Source organism: Protomyctophum bolini (assembly GCF_963924005.1).
Source record: "Protomyctophum bolini genome assembly, chromosome: 9".
NCBI lineage: Eukaryota > Metazoa > Chordata > Actinopteri > Myctophiformes > Myctophidae > Protomyctophum > Protomyctophum bolini.
In genome coordinates this window covers 12,324,921-12,340,918 of record NC_137870.1, presented here as the reverse complement: position 1 = coordinate 12,340,918, position 15,998 = coordinate 12,324,921, and the positions used below count along the sequence as shown (strand labels likewise).

General features: G+C 42.0%; 1 protein-coding gene across 1 annotated transcript in view; it reads left to right on the top strand.

Annotated features, from left to right (window-relative positions):
* The window catches only part of sptbn4b (spectrin, beta, non-erythrocytic 4b), a 110,685-nt gene that overhangs the window by 67,428 nt on the left and 27,259 nt on the right, over nt 1–15,998 (top strand). Inside the window, exon 26 of the mRNA XM_080772044.1 lies at nt 12,608–12,871. Coding sequence (XP_080628170.1) covers nt 12,608–12,871 — 264 coding nt within the window. The remainder of the gene's footprint in view (nt 1–12,607; nt 12,872–15,998) is intronic.

Here is a 15,998-nt window from a genome sequence, read left to right as displayed (position 1 = left end):
GGGTTGGCAAATTAAGGGCCTTTCTGTGTGCAGTTTGCATGTTCTCTCCGTGTTCCCTGCCTAAAAAAACATCCAGTAATACTTGATTCTATACTGCCTCCCCCTGGCCAGGCGGGGCGCCTAATGGAGGAGAAAGGAACTGGTTGGAATAACCTGTTCCTTCCACGCGCCACGTCCAATCGGTCCAAAACTCCCCCCCTGTCTGGTGAAACGAAGCGGCTTGGACCCTCTGCCACCCCAGGTTGGCAGAGGGAGTGTAGCGCCCAGGATTACGTTAGACTGACACTGGGTGAAAAAAATAGTTTACAAAAATCTTGTGATAAAATAGTGTGATACATAAATAAATAATATATCAGAGAGGGAGACAGTCAGAAAGAAAGGGAGGGGAAAGACAGAAAGAGAGAGATAAAGTTGGAAAGGGATGGCAGGAGAGGACAGAGGCTGCCTGAAACCATCCATTGAGCTGTGAACTGTTCAGGCCTGTGTGCTCTCTGCACAGTGCACTTCACACCCCAAGGCAGAGCTGAGATCCTGTCTGCATTGTAGCCTGTTGACCTTCCACTCAGATTCCACTGAAATACAGACATTTCCATTCTTCATGTGTGGCAGATGTATATCAGAACAATGTTCAATTATAATAGTTATATTACTATTATTACTTGCACTACTACAGTAATGTTGCAGAAACAGAACTTGAACTGGAGGCCTGACCCAACTTTGACCTCCAGTAAGTACAAATACCATCCACATTCAAATCCAAACTTTCTGGAGTTACGCCGTGGCAAATTGTGAGCTTTGTAGATTTTAACCTTTGCATATGGACATGCCCAATACTGGGACACCAGGTTGGTGGGATGCAAAATGTATCTGACTAGGTGAACTGTTGGTCAGGTTGTCTCATTGTGATGTACGTAGTTGGAGTTAGACCGGGATTAGTCCGTATGGGAGCCATATTAGCTCCACAGATCTGCTGATTCTGCTCCATGGCCGTTGCTTAGCAACTTGTGATTCAGCATTTTTAGAATGTGTCTCACCATGGACGGTTAGTGGACTTTTGGAACATGTTAGAGTAGTAAGACATGTCACTAACATGTCTAATTGGCCCCAATACTGATGACACTAATTAGCCTATTGTATGTATATCGATTGTAATTTAATATAGGGGAAAGCCACACATCATTAACATTAAACAATTGCATCAATATACTTTAGGGATGACATTAGAATCGACGGCAAGAATCGCTGTGGCAGGCCCTTTGATTCTAAGGGCATATGATTATATTTGTTTATTTTCTGGCCGCAAACAAAACAACTGCCATTCTAGGCTGCACAGAAGGTGGGGAACTTTTTTTGATTAAATTACATAGTTTAATGTTGAAAATGGGTGGTTTACTGGTTTTCCCCTTTAAAGTATTTCTGTGATAGTACATTTGTATTATTTAATTATTTTACACTCAAGAGTTAAATTATTGTTAAACATCTACATTTCTTTATTTACAAGAAGTCTACACAATTAGAGAATGTACTGTAGAAGAATTGTTATTTTGATCAACGTTTGCCTGTTATCTCTCCTATGGTACCAACATCTATAGACCCATTCCGTAAACGGGTCTCATGGTCGCAGGCAACGTATTTCCTGTGGGCGGAGATGACACATCTGTGGTTTCCCCGTACCAAGCTTCTACTACAGTGAATGAAAAAGTGACTGATGTTAGTCTGCCTCAAACGTTACTCTTTCTTACTAACACTAACATTACAAATATGCCCAGAACATCGGGATGAACAGTAGTGGCAACATTAAAAAAGAAAATAAAATGTCAAAATATCTACCGCGGTGGCTGAGACCAGAGAGTAATGGTTGAGACTTGAGACAAAGCAGTGAAAGGTCCTGAAAGATACATAACGTCAGTCTTACCCAATACCCAATCTTTCTGTTTTAGGAACACAAGGCTGCTGTACTTTATACAGCAGAGATGCAGATGTGTCGTCTCCGCCTACAGGAAATACGTTGCCTGCGAGCATGAGACCCGTTTCGGAATCAGTCTATATACAGCATGGAATTGTGGACAAAATCTTATCCAACGACATATTCCTTTTCTACCATGTGCTCTGGTTGTTGCTATCTTCCTCTCTCCTATGAGAGTCTATTTCTGGGTAGAACCCCTTTCTACCACAAAGGGTGCAGTATATTCAGGACACTGTTTTGTCTTTCTGCACTTTTTTACTACCCTTTATGTGTTTAAATAACCTACTTGCTACAGTACAGTAGGTTTTCTTCATTGAACATACTGTCCTATGAGAACTAGCCAAGAGGTAAAGAATAAAAAAAGAAACATTAAAAAAAGGCTCACTCTGCAGAATTTGTTCACACCTAAAAATATCACAGAGAAGAAATGTTGAGATTCAGTTTGGGCATGGCTATTGTAGTATTGTGTGGTGGCAGACTGGATGAAGCCACCATGGTCCCATGCTGCCAGGAGCATTTAAAGGCCCTATCTTTTAGCCTCTGTCACCCTTCTCCCTCAAGAGAGTTGCGAATAAGAAACTATTCTTAACCACTTAAACACTATACCTCGTTGTTGACTGGGGTCCCGCAAGGCTCTTCGCACGCACACACACACACACACACACAGCTGAAAATGCTGGTGCAAATTCTGGGAAGAGCATAGCCCGTACGAAATCAAAGTACTGTATCTCTCTCTCCTCGCTCAGGGTGCCAATGAGAAGGGCACTTAAACCCTGGAGCCTATCGCTCGTAGAACTCTGTAGTTGTACTGGTTTAATATGAAAGAGTGCTTTCATAGAAAAACAGCTTGCATACTCTAAATATACAGCATATTCAATAAAGAAAACACTTGTCCTGCTCTTTCTTTAGATGGGTGTAGGTGAGAGTGAACGGCTGAATGCTCCAGCAGTAGAGGCCATTTTGAATGATCATGATGCAGGCTGTGTATGTTGTGTATGTTGTGTGTGTGTGTGTGTGTGTGTGTGTGTGTGTGTGTGTGTGTGTGTGTGTGTGTGTGTGTGTGTGTGTGTGTGTGTGTGTGTGTGTGTGTGTGTGTGTGTGTATGTTGTGTGTGTGTCAATTTCCGTACTGACGTCAAGGCGGCCGGCGGCAGCTGGTATGAGGTTCTGCCTCCTTTTTTTGCGCTTGCTGAGGTTGCCAGGCAACAGCCGTCCAATCCTGTCTCCCCTCCAATTTTCTTCCTATGCTCTCTCTGTATAGCTCATGTGTGAAGGTCATCTTCTCTCTCTCTCTCTCTCTCTCTCTCTCTCTCTCTCTCCTCTGTCCTTTCTGTCCTTTCCTTCCCATATTTCTCCTATCTAACAGAGGACAGGAAATGGTAATAGACAGAACAGGAAGTGATGTAAACGTGGAGGGGAATGAGCTGGATGAAAATGTAAGGCCATGCTTTAGGGGTGGGATTCGGTGGCTGTAAACATGACGGCGCATGGATGCTGTCATCAGCAACCTCTCCTTTAAAGACCTAGTGAAATGAAATATACGGTTTTCACACTTTTAGACCATATCCATGGTCATCATATGGCCATACCTAACAATGGATGCCAAAAAACATTTTAATTTTTGTGTATTTTTATATCAAAAGTCCATAAACATCTAAATGTAATTACTTCCTTTGAATGAAAACATGCTGGGTGATTACATGTAGAGCTACACATCAATAAAAAGCCAACACCGAAGATCCGAAGCGGGGGGACATGCGATGCGATGCGAAAAAGCGATGGTCCGACATGCGCTGCTCCCGTGCTTGCGGTTAGGGTTAGGTTAGGATTGAGGTTTCGGATCAATAGTATGTCGGAACTAAAGCCTGCACCCATAAAAACCAAGCTCACCGGTTTGATTCCCATTGCTGCGTCGTCCTCCAAACATGTGGTTTTGATTACAGAACTACACTTGTTTTAATCGGTACGCTAAAATATGTATCTGAAAACATTATAGGTTTGAAATAAGCCATGAGCTTTGTAAACAACAATCAGCATGTGTGTGCATGTGTCCGTGCATGAGACGGAGCTATGTCCCATAGCCTGAAGGGACGCTCTGATTGGTTCAGAAACTCAGATCCTGCCGTTTGAGGCTGAAACTTCAAAATAAAATGCCCAAATTAACCATTTCACCCGTCTTTAAATACTGTAGGTTAAATATAGCCTAAGATTTAGACTCTCATAGATGTATTTTATCGATTCTGACATTTTCAATCTACGAGAGTCTGAGGACTCTCGCCCCATGGGTGGGTAGAATGGCAGCCACTACCTCCTTAGAGCTCTGAACATGTACAAATGCAAAATACAAGGCGCTTACCCTGCTGCCTCAACTGAGGCCTAATTCAGGTTAAACTGGGGGTGAAAATGGTTCAGAATCACTGCTAGAGCCATAACAATGTTTCTTCTATTTTTGGTCCTGAAAATCAATGCTACGTAGTCGCAGTCTGTGACACGGTGTCTGATTTACTCTAAAGCCATGGCCAGATATCATGTAATGTGATAAGAGTTACTGGTGTTGGGTAACATCTACGAGAAAGAAAGTGTGTGTGTGTGTGTGTGTGTGTGTGTGTGTGTGTGTGTGTGTGTGTGTGTGTGTGTGTGTGTGTGTGTGTGTGTGTGTGTGTGTGTGTGTGTGTGTGTGTGTGTGTGTGTGTGTGTGTGTGTGTGTGTGTGTGTGCTCGCGCACATTAATGTGTTGAAGAACGATGACAATAACGGTTTAACGCAATTATAGTCCAGAAATCTTTGGTCTTAAAGTGTCATGTTTGGGTTGTGTAGTTGTAGTACTTCCCATGATGTAACTCCTAATGTGGACAAGAAATTTTAATAATTGCTCCAGTGAGTAGAAATTGATAATTATTATCATTTATTTATTTGTTTGTTTGTTTGTTATTATTCTAAAAATGTTAACTTCCTGGCTAAATCAACAGCATGAGTTTTGGTGATGTTCTTGTCTGAATCAACTTTGTTTGTTTACGTTCTAAAAGAGTGACTTCACACTGTTTCAGCGTACAATGTAAGTCAGTGAGGAGCAAATCAATTTCTAATCACTGGAGCAATTATTTTAGATTTCTTTTCCACATTTGGAGTTACATCATGGCAAGGTAACTACACAACCCAAACCTCTACAAAAGTGGTCTTGCACAGTTGCACTTTAAGCTTCACTCCGTGTCTAATCAGTTTCTCTACCTCTATCTGATCATGGTGTCTCTCTACCTCTCTCTACAGCTGTCTGCCTCTCTGTCCCCATTTCTCACAGTCTCTAGATAGTAAGCTCTGTCCGGTGACTTTGGCTTTGTGCTGGTTCTGCAGTGTGTGCGCGCATGTGTACGTGCATGAGTGTGTAGTGTGTGTGTCAGTGAAAACATCAATGGAGAAGTGATGATACCTGCAAAAGGCTGAGAGAGGGAGTAGGAGAAAAGAGAGAAACAAAGAGAAGACAGAAGAGACGCTGAGTGGGATTATTTTCAGCCTGTATAATGTGCTTTATAGCTCAATATACTGTATACCTTACTGCTTACTTGTGTTTACTTTGTTTTTATTCCTTTTTACAGGTTAGTACAGACAGAATGGCGATTCAGTCAAAACAGTTATTTTTTCCCCCCCTCCCCTGTACCCCACCCCCCGTCCAGAGAGGGCAAACAGATGCAAGGATATATGCACAAAATGTATATAGAGAATAGGATAGCACACAAATACACGAAAAAAAAAACGAAAAAAAAACAAAGACAAAAAGATAAATATTGTTAATCAATAGTAATGACCTTACTGCTTACGAATAAATGTTTCTGTTACACATTCGCTAAGAATACTGCTTCTTTAACTATACCTTTAACCTTTCACACAAACCATATACGTATGACATTATTCTTTATGGCATGTGTTCAACATTTATAGTAAGTTATAGAAAGCAATGATTAAAAACAAGGCCCTTTTTATCGTAGAATTAAACAAAATGGTTTGTTTGATTCATTGAGTGGTTGTTGAAATATGTAGACCGAACTGTTTAGCTTATAGGCCGGGAGTACAGTTATTTTTCTGCCTACCTTTCCGTTTAGCTTTGTGTGGCTGACTCGGTATGTATCTGTACTTACTGAACCTGACCCAAATACGTCTGACAAGGATACTCTCACCTTCTCAGCCTTCACAGCCATCCCCCTGTTTACAATCACATTGTGTGTGCTGGATTGGATACAACAGATAGTTCTAACCTATTCCATGAGAAATGCTTTTAAAAAATACTTATTGGATATTGTTCATTATATTCATTGTGATGGATCAAAGACTTTTTAACAACAGTACTAATTCTGATGAAATCAGGGGGTTCTCACTCCCAAGGCGTCATATTTTACCACTTGGAGTTACTAGAGGGCGGACTGACCAACCCCCAGCTTTCATTTCAATGGAAGTTACTCGGTGGCGTTTGAAGCAGCCGGAAGTCTGCCGGAAATATCCAAAATAAGGAGTAGGCTAACCAATAGCTACCGTTTCAGATTATAGAAGCATACGCAGTAGCGTTTCAAATGCGGAAGTATTGCATTCTCAGATTGTCGACGGCCACTTCACTGTTATGGTTGAGCAGTCCTTCAGGACTGGTGTCTTTTCTGTTTCCTGTTATTGTGGGGAACGTTTTTGCTGAACATAGCTGATCGACAAGCTCAAATTCAAGATTTTCAATCTGCTATTTCCAGCGGAAGCTTTTCCCACAATATGTGGTTTATGTGGTTAAGCCTAACTTATAGTGTGAGCCAAGCCATGGTTCATGGCTCTTGGCTTTTATTTACATTTTACAATGTAAGCATTTAGCAGACAGTCTTAATCCAATGCGATTTACGGTAAGCAAGAACAACACATGGTAATCTATTCTAAATTCTCCGAAAGCTATCTGTCAGTCATTTTGTCTGTACAGTTCCTTATGTGTCACCAGTGTAGGCTAATAACGGGGAAGAAGTTAGAAGAGTGCGGGTGCCCCGTGATCTATTACATTGCATTACCCACCCTGAACATCATTTGTTGTTCATATATTCAGAACGGGTAAGGACTAGTACATCAAATACATAGAAATAGTCATCACGGATCATAAGCAAGCTAAGAACCTAACATCCGTCTAACAGTGGAATATCTGTACCAAGGAGTATACCCTATAGAGTGCTATGTCTGGGTTGTAGGGTTGGATCAGACTATGAGTACTATAACCTATAGAGTGCTATGTCTGGGTTGTAGGGTTGGATCAGACTTTGAAGATGTGCCATACCTTTGGTTGCTTTGTAGGCCAGCATCAGTGTTTACAGTGTTTTTGTATGGGCAGCAACCGGGAGCCAATAGAGGGAACGGAGGGGGGGGGGGGTGAAGGACCTCCTCCAATAAAGAGGGAGCTGGTGAAGGCATACAGTATTAAGACAGACCCATCATAGTAGTTAAAGCAATTGAAGTTTATTTTAAAGAAACTGATCCGCTTTTTGAGTGAGTAGAAGTGAGTGAGGCATATTGGGGTACACATTTATAGTTTATACATTTAGTTGTGCATACAATAGGTGACAGAGAGACAAAGTGAAAGACAGAATGTTTGGGTGAGTGAAATTCACCCAAACATTATATATGTTAGCCTATATCTGACTTCTGTAGGGAGAAATATTGTTTTGCTCTAAAGTCACGTTTGATCATGCAAGTTTTACACCCTGAAATCATTTAATGTGATCACCAACTGTGTGTGGTCCTGCATCTTGACTGAATTTCCAGGTGTGCGCATTGTTATGATTAACATACAGAATATTGTCTGAATGTGTCTGTTGCTTTGAAAATCCTCTAGTGTGTGTACCCAGCTTTACATGCAGTATAAATATTGACACAATAGCTGGCCCCGACCTGCCACAGCAGAAGATGAAGCCCAGTAACAGATATCTCTTGTGGGTGTATAGTAGTCAGGCCAACAACATGAGGACGGATGGCTTCATACTAGTCCATCTGTTACTATTAAAGCCCTGTTGTACTTTGGTTGTGCACCGTTGTTGCACACTGAAAGATTGTAGATGTACAAGCTCACAACGTGTGTGTGTGTGTGTGTGTGTGTGTGTGTGTGTGTGTGTGTGTGTGTGAGAGAGATGTGTATTGAGCTTGTAGATCTATATATTTACCAGACGCTCTTAATGCAGCCCGGTTTACAGTAAGCAAGGTAAACACAAGGTAATACAAAAAATCTGTACATTGAAACTATACAAACTATAGAATGCCAGGTCAACAAATTAACCCGAAATCTGGCTACATAACATGCTATGTAGATTACGGCCTAAAGTGGAGTCTGCAGTTATTTTTTTCAGATATTTTTGGGGGATTTTTCAGCCTTTATTGAGTAGGTTGACAGGAAAATGGGTTGAGAGATGGGGAGTGATACGCAGCAAAGGACGTCGTGGGTCGGGAGTCGAACCCGCGACACACTGTCAGGCTGGAATACTAGCCTAGGTGCCCGGGCTAGTCTGCACTAGTTCTAAGTGCAATACGGAGTTCATTCCACAGCCAGAAGGGAGAAGTTTCTGGGACGGTCGCCACGTTGTCCCAAGGTTCTGACAGCTTGCCTGTGTTAGCCGATCTGAGGGAGCGAGACGGGTTGTAGGGTTGGATCAGGCTTTGAAGATATGGAGGTGCCATACCTTTATGTAGGCCAACATCAGTGTTTTGTACTGTGTGCATGCAGGCAGCTATTTATTGTGTGCAGCTTTGCCTCACAACTAATATAAGCATATATTACCCGTTAGCAGTCATTATCTTCCAGTGTTCATTCCTAGTACGGAAAGTTTCAATGCATTCCAATTGTACGTTCCAAATCTACGTTCTGACATGTGTCAGAACGTCATGTGTCTATCCTTAAATTATACGATGTTCAGCATTCATCTTCCATTCATCATGGAATATGAACCTTGCCCTACTCGCATATTATTTCTGCTGCCCCCCCCCCCCTCCCGACGAGAGCACTGCGTTATCTCATGCAGATCGGCTGCTTTCGCCGTTTGTGAGGACGCACACATGGGCGTGCGTTATTACATGACGGAGCCACGGAGAAAATTGTTATTATGAGGGCCGGCTTGGCACTTTTTGGCACATTTTGTTCCCCCCTCGGTGTGTTGCCCTACTCACAATGCGTATTGCGCGTATATACGTAGCGACGGTATTGTATTCTGTTATGATATTAAAGCTATACCCATAAGCCATAATGTTGATATTATAGTCACACATGCTCACACTGCCCTCCCACTCAGCGGAGGATACAGCATGTGCACACAACAACAAGCAAGAAGTGGGAAATATTATTCTATAATGACAGCTGGTGTAGCACACTGACATGGGAGACCAATATGCAGAATGACTCCATGCCAAAATGCTTCGTAGCTACAGCATGTCACCCACTATCGTTTACATTTGAGTGTTTTGACATTACAGTTGTTTTGATTCATCTGATTAAGTGTAGATAGATAAACCTGTGTAAGTGATCTCTCTGTCTGTGGTCTCATTTCAGAAATGATTTGTGCGGTGACAGACAGTACGCAATACAGTACATTGTGGGATATAACATCTATGGCATGTAGTCTTCAGCTGCAATATGCCTTAGTTAAAATCTGTATTTTTAAGATATTGAATGTTGTCATTATATATTTTCCTTTTAAGGTGTTGGTGTGTGGAGATACACGTAAGAACTTGTCATGACCTCCTGTTTGCCCTTGGAGGCTTGGAGAGGACATTATCTCTCGAGGCAGTAGACACTGTGCTGATACTGTCAGATGGTCTGACAGACACAATCCTGTATCTCACAGTTTTGTTTTTATCACCGTCCAGTTTCACACACAGAGGAATATAGTCTACATTTTTCCAAATGTATAAACAGTCATGGAGACAGACTGTTGGATAGGGTCAATTACCAGTTGGATGATGGGGGTAGGTCTCTATGTTTTCGTAGTGGGGGATGGGAAGAAGAGAGGGAGAGAGCAGGTGTGCAGAGGCACTGGGGGAGAATTGGATGAGGCACAAAAAGGGGGGATGAGAAGAAAGAGTAGACGACGCAGGAAGAGGAGGGGGGATTTAGGAGGCAATTGGGAATAGGAATATGGTTATACGTCTAATCTCTTTGCACACACACACACGCACGCACACACACACACACACACACACACACACACACACACACACACACACCATGTCATATCCTGGCAGCAGAACCTATGAACTCACTTCAAGGTATTTTGTTTTACTAATCTTACTTGCCCACATTTCAGTCTAATGCTGAAAACACCAAGCATCACTGCAAAATAAATGAATGACGATAACCACCCACCACACATTGTTGTAATGTGCCCTTTTTGCGTGTTTTCTAGTGCAGTGTGTCTCAGACATCGTCAAGTCAAGGACTTATGAATTCATGTGTGTTAGTCGGTGGACCTCCATTTGAAAAGATTTGATGAAAGGGATAAGAGAAGCTCTATTTAAGTTTTACAGAATTCTACAACTGCCTATTATACTGTAGTGGGGATAGAGAAACCTTTGATCTCACTAGTCATTCATACATTCTCCCATTGGACTATACCTTCTAGCACAGTGGTTCCCAAACTGTGGTGCGTGCACCCCTTGTGGTGCGCGGGCGCCTTCTAGGGGGTGCGTGACATAAAAAGGCTAATGGTGGTGTTATGGTTTTATTTTAAATATATTAACATATTATGCCAATATATAGCAAGTATATGCAGAATATAGCCTAATATGCTGCATATATGCCATATTCAGGTTGCATATTATATGTGGATGAATAGGAAATGTATGTCTCTATATAGCTTATGCAATTTATATTTCCATGTGGGGGGTGCGTCAGCTAGGTCAGGACGTAACAGGGGGTGCTTGGCCAAAAACGTTTGGGAACCGCTGTTCTAGCAAGTGGAATAATAGTGAAATTAACCACATTCAACCTGACGTCCATATTTTGGGCATGTCATTAGGCACAAAAGTTATTAAAAATATTGAAAATAGCAGATCTACAAGATGTGTCGCATTGAGCTTGGCAATTTTTTGCTATTATAGAAATTGGGCTTAAGTGGTTAAACTGTTGCTAAGTTATCCTAGGGACCCCCTGGCTGGTTGCCACTCCAGGGGGGGTCCCCAGACCCCACTGTTGTAGTGTTTTAGTGTCTCTCTCTCTCTCTCCTCTAGTCTAGATTTAGGACGTGCACACACAACCTCCCTCGATGGAACCTTTCCACGCACCTCTGATCCTACAGAGATGCTGTAGTGGCCTACTGCCAGAGGCAGGCTGACCTGGATATGCACAACGTGTGTGTGTGTGTGTGTGTGTGTGTGTGTGTGTGTGTGTGTGTGTGTGTGTGTGTGTGTGTGTGTGTGTGTGTGTGTGTGTGTGTGTGTGTGTGTGTGTGTGTGTGTGTGTGTGTGTGTGTGTGTGTGTGTGTGTGTGTGTGTGTGTGTGTGTGTGTGTGTGTGTGTGTGTGTGTGTGTGTGTGTGTGTGCGCGCTCAATTTTAAATTGTAAATACATAAATCAGACACGCATGGACTTTGCACTGTGGCTGCTTTAGAAAACATATCTTTTTGGGATGAATAACCAGGTGGATAGATTTGAATCTTGTATCTTAGTCATATTGTAGGCTTTTCACATCTACAGTCAGACAATGATTGTTCTCTGTCATTATATCTTATGCACGTAAAAAGTGCAGGGTCATTATTTGATGACGGACGGATGGACGTCACGACTCACATTGTTGTGTATTTGCCCGTGTGACACCTTGATCGAGTTGAGATTAAGAGCAACTGCAATTACTGCACAGATGCAGACAATACACAACGACTACAGCAAGATGGAAACATACTAGACCATGGCATGCACCAGCGCCGGTCGGAAAAAATGAATGCATAACAATAGACCAGGCATCCCCCAATACTGCAGGGACATCAAAATATGTTAATTCTGAATTTGTCTTGGCCTACTTATTATGTAATATTTGGGGCTGCCATAGCTGAGTGGTTAGTGAGCCCCTAGTTGTCCCAGGTACGATTCCAGGCCAGGTCAGCAATAATGTGTGTGTGTCCCTGAGCTAGACTCTTAACCATGAATAGCTCCCCAACCGCTGTAGAATCCAATGGCTGCTCACTGCTCTGAATTTCACCCTCTTTGTTTTCCACTGACCTCACGGCGACCGCTCGGTGCGGCGGTTCTTATATTCTTTATCTTATTCTGAGAATAAGATTAGAAATAAATTCAGGGTTAGGCATAGTTTTACTGGGGTTAAGTTTAGGAATAGGGTTAGGTTTAACCTTGTTTAAGCATAATTCACTTAGGTTACTTTAGGAATACCAGGCTGAGCAGTTCCACCAGCTGTACACCCGGTGCAAGTTGGTAAAAGAGTGACTTTGTGGGTATTCATTTCACCTGTATATATACATTATAATGTGACAAAAAAACACCCAAAAGGAGTGGGGACTATTCTATTCTATTCTATTGTATGTAACAATCGTCTTTGAATGTACAATGTCCTAAATCCTTAGTGTTACTGTTCATGCCATTGTAACACGTCTTCTGCCTCTCTTCTCTTGCTCCTGATCAAACATCCATCCAGGAGGGGCAGCAGTTGATCCAGGAGAAGCCCGAGCTCAGTCCGGTGGTGCGGAAGAAGCTGGGGGAGATCAGAGAGTGCTGGCAGGACCTGGAGAGCACCACGCAGGCGCGGGCGCGCGGGCTGTTTGAGGCCAACAGGGCCGACCTGCTGGTGCAGAGCTACAGCAGTTTAGACCAGCGGCTGGGCACGCTGGAAGGGCAGCTGGCCTACGTGGACCAGGGACGGGACCTCACCACCGTCAACAAGCAGCTCAAGAAACTACAGGTGATCCTAATTAGCTCACTTACCCGGATGGATGCAGAGCCTTTTCGCGTGTCAGTAGATTGAAATATGAAATATGTGTCGCACAAAAATAGTGAAAATGGCAGATCTACAAGCTCACAATACGTTGCAAGGCGATGCTTTGTGTTCTTGTAGATTGTCTATATTTTCACCATTTTTTTTTTTTTTTTTAATAATAACAAAAACAGAACGGTTTTGGACATACAAGGTTTGCCTGCCTCTAAACTGCGTGACTCTGCGTGACGTGCGTTGTTCCTTTTATGCATAGCCAGTTAAAAATGACTCACTGTTTACGTTGTTATGGTCCCACAGTAATGGTGTTACCTCGTTACAACACTGTAGAAACACAACACCATGTACTGTAGGACCATACCGTGATGATTCTTGTCATGTCTTGGAATGCCTTGATTTCAGCTCAGCTGTTAATTTCATATGTTAACTGAGGCTCCAGAATTGATATTCTTGCAAGCATGCATTTTTAATGTAATGGTTGTTTTTCAGCGCTGTGAAACCATTTGCCTTCATGCCAGCCCATTTACGCATTATTATCATTATTATTTAATGGTTTCATTCCAAAATGAGTTATAGAGAAAATACTGTTGATGGACATATTTTGAAAGCTTAAATCAATATACAGTACCCTTAACATAATGACTTCCTGAGCTGAAAGGGGGAGAGAGAGATGGGGAGTGAGACGCAGAAAAGGTCATCGGGGTACAGGCGGCTGGCGTAGCCGTCTGGGCTGGTAATCCAGTCTGGCAGTGTGTTACTCTGTGTCACCCCCCCCCCCTATCTCTCTCCCCATTTCCTGTCAACTTATTGTAAAATAAAATAAAAAGGCGAAATCCACAAAAAAAAAATCTTACAAAAAAAACAAAAAGGTCGTCGGGGGGGATGGGGATTTGAACCTGCGACATGCTGTCAGACTGCACTAGCAGACTAGGTGGCCTGACCGCAATGCCAGCTGCCCGGGCTATGTTAAAATATATTTGACAAATCAGACAAACATTCCTTTTAATGTAACCTAACCAATATACTGTATTAGTATTGTATTGATCGCTATGGCTGAATTGCAAACACATTAGCACAGAAAGTACAAGGTAGATTGGCATCCATTCTAAATCATTGTAGTACCGTAAAGTCGAGCAGCTGTTCAAATAATCTATTTACCAACTAGCCTTTAGTTTTCATTATATTATATTAATGCCAGCATTTTATAAATGACCTGCGACTCCAGTAAAGAAAGAGTGCCTTCAGTTAATCTAGTTTTATACACATAAGAATTGATCCGTCGTTGCCACATTTTCCAAATACATTCATTCTACAATGACTAGTACCACAAATCAAGGCTGTTCTCAATTTGGAATGAAATTCTTGATTTTGCCCTCTAGTGGCTGTTCCAATGTATTTTGATATACCCGTAATTTCCGGACTATAAGCAGCTACTTTTTTCCCATGCTTTGAACCCTGCGGCCTATACAGCGGTGCGGCTAATCTATGGATTCTTACAGCTAACGGCCAATAGGGGACCTTCTAAATCTATCTCTATGGCCCCCCTCTATGCGGCTTATAGTCCAGTGCGGCTTGTATATGTACACATTTGGTTTTTCCCCTAAATTTAGCTGGTGCGGCTTATATTCAGGTGCGCTTTATAGTCCGGAAATTACGGTACAGTATACTGTATACATGTTACCCATCCAAATGCAGGCTGGTGTAATGCTGCTATGTTTTTCCATACATTCTCATCCTCTAATTATTTTATAATTTCACCAGACATCTGTCATTCTTTCTTTCCCACAGCATGATGCTTAGATCTTCATTTAGCAGCCTGCCATTAGCACTGCTTTATGGCACCATCCTCACTACAAACCAAACTACATTACCCAGCATCCATCCATCCATCCATGCCCAGGGGTACAGTAACCTTCACTACACTTCATTTCTGATCTTCCTAAATTGAACAATTTAATTTACGATAACTAATGTTGCAGCATTAAAATCAGGTATAGTTTATGTAGCCTGTATAAAACGTATAGCTTTTTGCCATTGTTGGTGGATATGTACTCCTCAACTACCTAAGTGATCTCACTTAGGTAGTTGAGCAGTACATAGCCACCATAAAGGAGAAAAATGATTTGGCTGTGAGTCATCTTCTGTATTTGGAGGCACGAGAAGCTAGAATTGTCAATTTTGTTTGACCTTTATTTCTCTGTGTACATACAAATTGACAGTAAGCTTCCAGCAGCAGCAGCAACAATTCAATTCAGAACAAAGGTCAAAAACCTAAAATTACAGGCTGGTTATCTGCTATAGCAGTACAGTGAGTATATGTAGTTGGAATAGTCAAAAACAGACCAGTGACAGCTGAGATTAACCAGCAAAGGCTGATGCCTTGTAATATTTGCCAATCTAATATCATGCAATATGAATTTTCTTTCCGTAATAAAAACAAACCCAATGTAGTTAGTGGATTTGTACATTTGCTGTAGATGCCATTAAGCCATTTGCACAAATCTAACTTTTAACTTTTGTAATGAATAAACACATTACACATACACCTCTGCACAATCTTATTACTGCCTCTTCGGCGAAACTATGCTCAACTGGTGCAAAGAATTCCCTAGGAGTATAGAATTTCCAGAGAGTAATATTCTTCTAAGTGTAGAATTCTCAGAGTAGATGGGGGGATAAATGTTATGTGATCCAAGAGGGAAAAGCCGGCCTCGTTTTTCCTCCCACTTACAGTCGTCTCACTTCACACTTGATGAGGCTGTTCTGTCAGATGGAATCAATCAGAATTGATTGAACTTGTTGTACCTGCTCAAATATAGGAGTTAGTATGAGCTAACCTCCCTGCCTAAAACCATTAGAATATTCAGCTAAACGGACGAGTTGTCAAGATGCAATGAAGATTGAATGTTACATTTGTCCTTAATTAAGCAGCACACAGCAATGTGCTCTCACTGGCACCGTAGATTAAATGACATTTTCATAACGTCTAATCTATTCCTTCCTCTTTGTTTTACTCATCCGTTACACTCACCCATCTTTCCCTTCTTTAACACGGCCACCGTTTCTCATTTTACCTGTCTGTCCATCTCTCTACTAC